Here is a 6,434-nt window from a genome sequence, read left to right as displayed (position 1 = left end):
TCTTTTAATTTATCTCAATCAAAATCGCATTTGATTATTATATCTATTTTTAAAAATATTGTATAAAATTTTCACTAACATAATAATAATAATAATATTATTATTATTATTATAGTTTTGGTAAATGCTTAATACCTTTATTTTAACCTTCACATTTCAAGTAGAATGGGACAAATAGGAAAATAAATCAGTCATGTTGTTTAGAGTAAGTTAGATGCCATTTTATCTTTTGTTACTTATTTACTTTTATATGTTTCTTTTCAAATTAATACAAAATCATTTTCACAACAAACTTCACATTATTTAGTACTCCACCGTTACGTTTAGCTGGAATATTATTTTTTTATAAATTAGTAATAAATTAATTTCAATTGGTAAATTTTAATCACTTACATAATTTGTTTTTTAAAAAAGAGAAATTACTTTTATTTTTTGTTTATTTTGGGAGGTTTTATTTTTTATAATATTTTTATCTATTTTTCTAATTTAAATTTAAATTATTTTTGAAAAATTATTTAAATAATTATTATTTTAAATTTAAATGATGACTGACTTAGTAGGAAACTTAATAAATATTAAACTTTTAAAGCTTATATATTAGAAAGGATATATAAATAATTTAATTTAAAAAAAGCACTTTTTGTAAGGAGTACACAATTTTAAAATCTCAATATTGTCAACACAATCAAGATTTAATTAATAAAATTATTTATTTATTTTTACTTGGTCAATAATAATTTTTGTAAATCATTACTTACATAATTTTTATATTATTTTATTTCCTAAAAGAATATTAGTTAAATATTTTTATATTTTTATATCCGATTTGTTCACATTAAAAATAGGCATTTTTCTTCTTAATTTATAAAACATGTACTGTAATTAGATATCAATTTAGAATCCATGCCTTAACTCTAAAATTTTAAAATCTTTTAATAAATAATTATTACTTAATAAATTTTAATTTAAAATTAATTTTATTATTACTTAAATAAATTTAAAAATGGTAAAAGTTCAAAGAACCTGTTACAATAAAGCGATAAAAGTACTATGAAGGTATTTGTCAAAAATAGATAAATAAGTCTTTATGACCAAAGAGCAAATTAATATTTCGGTTAAAAATTTAATTAATTTCTATTGTTAAAAACCGGTAACTATAAGATATACATTATATGCCCCATGTCTCTATTTAATTGTCAGTCATAGTAGTTTCTAATAGGTAAAATCTAAACGATATGAAGTAAAAAAAGAAAGTTCATTAACAATTCTGTCATTTTACAGTATTCTCAGGTTACATGGCCTGACTTCGTCTTAAAAAAAAAAAAAAATTAAATAATACTATAGAAGAAAGGAAAGAACCAAAATACAAATTAAATAAAGAAAATTACAAGGAGAAGATGTCTGCTTTTAACTTATTACAAAGGGATTTGTTTCCTTGGTACATTTCTAACCATGGGACATTGCAACTTTACCCCCAAATATTCAGGCTACCATTACGTTTTCGCTATGAAGAACCCTTGGACACATCCTTACTTGACCTATTGTACTTCATATGGCTCTTAACTAGTTGCCCTGCTGCAATTGCTGACATGAGAGACAGTTCCCCCGCAAGCACAGCTCCCGCTACAATAGTAGCCAGCATTCTAGCGTTTGCTCCTGGTGTCTCTTTGCTTGCACCCTTCACTCCAAGTAAGTTCAAACAGGCTGATTGAGATGCAAGCTGAGTTCCACCACCAACAGTCCCAACCTAAAAGATACAGCAACAGAGATAAATACCCAGATTCTGTTTTGGCGATCAAACTTCTCGTGTTTGATAATTAGACAGAAACACTATGAATTACCTCAATGGAGGGCATTGTGACAGAGATGTGGAGGTCCTTGCCCTCGTTAACAGCTTCCATCATCGTGATGCAATGGGAGCTCTCGACGTTTTGAGCCGGATCTTGTCCAGTAGCTATGTAGATTGCGGCAACGATGTTACTGGCGTGAGCGTTGAATCCACCCAGAGCTCCAGCCATAGCTGATCCAGTAAGGTTCTTAAGCATGTTAAGCTCAACGAGAGATTCCACACTTGTCTTCAAGACCTTCCTCACCACATCACCCTTAATGATGACTTCACAGACAACAGATTTGCCTCGTCCTTCAATCCAATTTACAGCAGCCGGTTTTTTGTCGGAACAATAATTTCCTATATGCAAAATTCATAAATATCAGTGATCCTATGTCAAACAGTAAAGACATAATTGCAAGTCTATGCCAAAAAATTAAAACTCACCAGAGATGCCAATGACATCCATGTCGGGGAAATCAGTTTGAAGGAAATCCAAAACGTTTTGGACTCCCTTGGAAACCATGTTCATCCCCATAGCATCACCGGTACTGCAAGTGAATCTAATATACAGATTCTTTCCAGCAATTGCACATTTGATACCTTGGAGCCTGCCAAATCTACTTGATCTGCAACCACCAAAAAGCCAAAATTTTCAATATTAGCTTCAATTTTAAATCCATCAATATGGAGTTCTAGAAATATCAACACAAACCTGTTGAAAACAACAGACAAGGTCTCGAAATTATCAGGGTCCTCCAAATACAACTTCAAATCAGCTGCCCTTTTCGCAGTACCGAACCTTACACATGGAGCTCTAGTCATACCATCTTTCAATAGAACACTTGTAGCTCCACCAGACAAATGAATAGCCTTACAACCCCTATTAGTGCTAGCCACCAAGCACCCTTCCGTGGTTGCCATAGGAACCGAGTACTCTCTTCCATTAACCAACAAAGGCCCAGCAATTCCAACGGGAATCTGCACGTAGCCAACCGGCATCTCACAACACTGCCCTAAAATCGACTCGTAATCAAAACCATCCAAGGGCAATCCTGATAACGACTTCCCTGTTAATCTTTGCAACGCTTCCCGCCTGATTGCGGCCGCCCTCTTGCAATCACCCAATTTCGATTCCAAGGAATACGAAGGGGTTGTTCCAGCAACTACAGATTTAATTATTTCTTCATCTTCCTCCGTTGTAACCGTCACAGGCTTTTCATCGAACACTTTCTGGGCAGTCACGATTGGTGCCGCAGGAGGCAAAGGAGGAAGCAAGCAATCGAGAGCTTGTCCGCAAGGGACCTTACGGGCATCCTCTTTTGCAAGCAAAACTTCATTTTCCTCTTCCTCGTCTTCGGCAATCCAAACGTCAGGCGATGGCCGGAAAACCAAAGATTGAACGAAGTCAAGCCCAAAGAAACCCAAAAGGTAAATAAACGATGCGAAAAACGCGAGAATCGCGATGATCTCAGAAAAGGTGACGACATGGAGAGGCGTGGAGGTACGGATCTTCTCACGCCAACGGGAAAGAAGGAAATAAACCACCGAGAAGAAGAGGGTAAAGAACACCGCATTCGTCAGATGCAAAGAAAGCGGCAATGCGTCGGAGGCTTTAGTGGGATCTTCCTCTAAAGGAATCTTCTTAGTGGGCTTGAGAGATTGAACTCGTTTAGTCGAATACAGCCGGGAAGCCTCCATTTTGGGTGTCGAAGGCGGCGGAAACCCGGCGGTGGAGGAGGAGAATAGTATAGGAATGAAAGTAAGAGATGATTTCAGTTAGTTTTACGATTATGAGTTTAGGGAGGGAAAGGGGTATTTATAGGATAAAGAGTCAAGAGAGCGTGAGGAAAAAGGAGCGTGAAGTGAAGATGGGCAGTGTTTGGCACGTGTTAGTGCGGAGCTTTACCAAGAGAATAGTCAAAGAAAGAATTATAGGGATAGTGTTTGGAAGCGTGCAGTGCATGGGAGCAACGTCGTCAGCACATTCCTGGTTGTTTCATTTTCATTTAGGGTAAACTACACAATCAGTCACTAAAGTATGGGTAAGTTTTTGTTTTGATCACTGAACTAAAAAAAAACTTATAATTTGATTACTAAACTATTCAAAAGTTTTCATTTAAGTCACTGGGCTGTTAAAATCGATGCTACACATCTTTTTCTCTTCACACTGCCTACATAAATCAGAAGCTCTTTCTCCCCTTCTCTTTTACAGTTCAATTTTTTTCCTACAACTTTTTTTTCGATCTCCGAAATTGACCTTTAAATCGACTTGAATCTAAGATATGTTCTTTTACCCGCTGATGGATATTGATCCACTGTACAGGTCGTTGTGTCGTCACTTGGAACTCGTTGGCAGGACTTTTTTTTAAAAAATAGTTAACAACCTAGTGACTTAAATAAATTTTTTTGAATAGTTTAGTGACTTAAATGAAAATTTTCAAATATTTTAGTGACCAAATTGTAACTTTTCAGTTAAGTGACCAAAACAAAAACTTATCCATAATTTAGTGACTAATAATATAATTTTCCATTCATTATATTTGGTCTTTCTCCCTATTTTGATTTTTTCTGTCACCTGTTTTTCATTATTGTATGGATTTAATTATTCCTTATTTTGGGTTGTTTTTCATTAATTATTCAAAATAAATTATCCAAATAAATATTAACGCTGTTGTTAAGTTATATACAATTTTGGGCAAATGTCTACTAAAAGAAATAGAAATGAAAGAAAGTCATATTTATTATTAGCATAATTTTTTACCTTCCAAATTTATAAAAAATTATTTATTTAATTTTTATCTCTTTTATTCTTTCAATTAATTTTTTATCAAATTATTCCAAAACTAATTAAAAGTTAATATTCTTTAACTTTGTTGATGTTATATACACGAGTATTACCATGTAGATAACACATAAATATTTAAAATTTTAAAAACATTAACAAATATATTTTTTAATAATTTTATACTTTTATAGTACTTTTCTTGGTTTTTTATTTTTAAAAATAGTTTTTATATAAATTTTAAATTTTAAATTTAAAAAATTAATAAAATGCCGACGTGTCATCCACGTGCATTCAAGTAAGCAAAGTTAAACAACATCAACTTTTTCATTTATTTTGAGGTGATTTAACAAAAAAATGGATTTAAAAGCTAAAAAAGATAAAATTAAATAAAAGCTAAAATGATATTTCTTGTAAAGTTAAAGAGTCAAATAAAGTATTATACCTTTATTATTTAATAAAATTTAAGCAAAGTAGGACTTTGACCTGAATTCAATTAATGATAAGATAATTAATTTTGATTTTTTCCTTTTGCTCGTAATTAATTGGATAAGTTTATAAGTTAAATTAATATGTAAAAACATTAAGATATAGAGCTTTGACAGCTCATTTTTCCTTTTAGATTATTTTTTGCATGTTTATTACATGTTGTTTGTGAAAATAAAATAAAACTATAGTGTTTATTAAATTAAAGTTAAAATTTGACATTTTTAATATTTTAATATAATTAAATTATGACCTATTTTATATTAAATAAAATCTAATCTATTCTTTAATATTCCTTAATTTTCAGGTTTCTGTATTTTTTCCCATCAATTCAAGCCTCTTGCTTTATAGTCATATGTAGGGGTGAGTATTCGATCGAGTTGAATCGAATCGAGTAAAAAAATTTCGAGTTAGTCGAGTTGACAAATCCTATCTAGCAACCGAACTCAATTTGAAATTTTTTCAAATCAAATTGAATCAAGTCAAGTCAAAAAATTTCGAGTCAAATCGAGTCGAGTTAACGAATCCTATTATTTATACTTAATGTTACGTTTAGATGGACTGATTATTTAACTAGTAGACGAAGTATAAGATTATTTAACTACATGAACAATATAATGATTTAGTCTTTTAACTTAATGAGTAAACATTTATCAAAACGACGTAGTTTTACCTTTTAACTTAATTATTTTGAATTTTAACTTTTAATAAAGTAAACATTTATCAAAACTACGTAGTTTTGTCTTTTCTTATTCGGATTTTCGGATAACTCGAATTGTGTAATTCATATTTGAGTTAAACCGAAAAACTTAATTTTTTATTCGAGTTGATCCGAATAACTTGATTAACTCAAATAACTTGAACTATTTAATTCAAAATTTGATTTTTTTATCAAGTTTTTCGAATCGAATCGGATTTTGTTTATCCCTAGTCATATGTATGTATATATGTGTAGAGACTTTATAAAAGGACCGTAATATATATTTTTATACATATATGCCGACGTTCTCAACATTAGACAATAATTATTATTCGGTTTACGTGGACTTTTATGCAATAATAAAGATATTTTTAGGGTAAAGTATTAAAACATCAACTTTCGATGATATGATGACTGATATGAAGGACTTAATTAATTTTTTATTATTTTAAGAGGGCTTAATTGATGTTTAAGGATTATTTAAAATTCTCAAAAATTATAGAAAATTATAATAAAAATAAAACTAAAATGGAAAGAAAATATTAAAAATATTATAAAATTTTAGCTAAAAGTTATTAAAATATTAAAAAATGTTGAAAATTATACAAAATATAAAATTTATTAAATATCATAAA

At 30.5% G+C, this 6,434-nt stretch overlaps 1 protein-coding gene across 1 annotated transcript; it reads right to left on the bottom strand.

Moving 5' to 3' along the window:
• Window positions 1-1,236: 1,236 nt before the first annotated feature.
• LOC108476034 (3-hydroxy-3-methylglutaryl-coenzyme A reductase 1-like) lies at window positions 1,237-3,623 on the bottom strand. The gene is made up of 4 exons (XM_017778090.2): window positions 2,544-3,623; window positions 2,276-2,457; window positions 1,842-2,188; window positions 1,237-1,747 (listed from the first exon to the last, which is right to left on the bottom strand). The coding sequence occupies exons 1-4, from the start codon at window positions 3,527-3,529 to the stop codon at window positions 1,505-1,507; spliced, it is 1,758 nt and encodes a 585-aa protein (XP_017633579.2). The 5' UTR covers window positions 3,530-3,623; the 3' UTR covers window positions 1,237-1,504.
• Window positions 3,624-6,434: the final 2,811 nt, after the last annotated feature.

The sequence above is a fragment of the Gossypium arboreum genome, chromosome 3 (assembly GCF_025698485.1).
Source record: "Gossypium arboreum isolate Shixiya-1 chromosome 3, ASM2569848v2, whole genome shotgun sequence".
Taxonomy (NCBI): Eukaryota; Viridiplantae; Streptophyta; class Magnoliopsida; order Malvales; family Malvaceae; genus Gossypium; species Gossypium arboreum.
The sequence above is the reverse complement of the archived record's forward strand: the minus strand, read 5'-3'. Positions and strand labels throughout refer to the sequence as shown.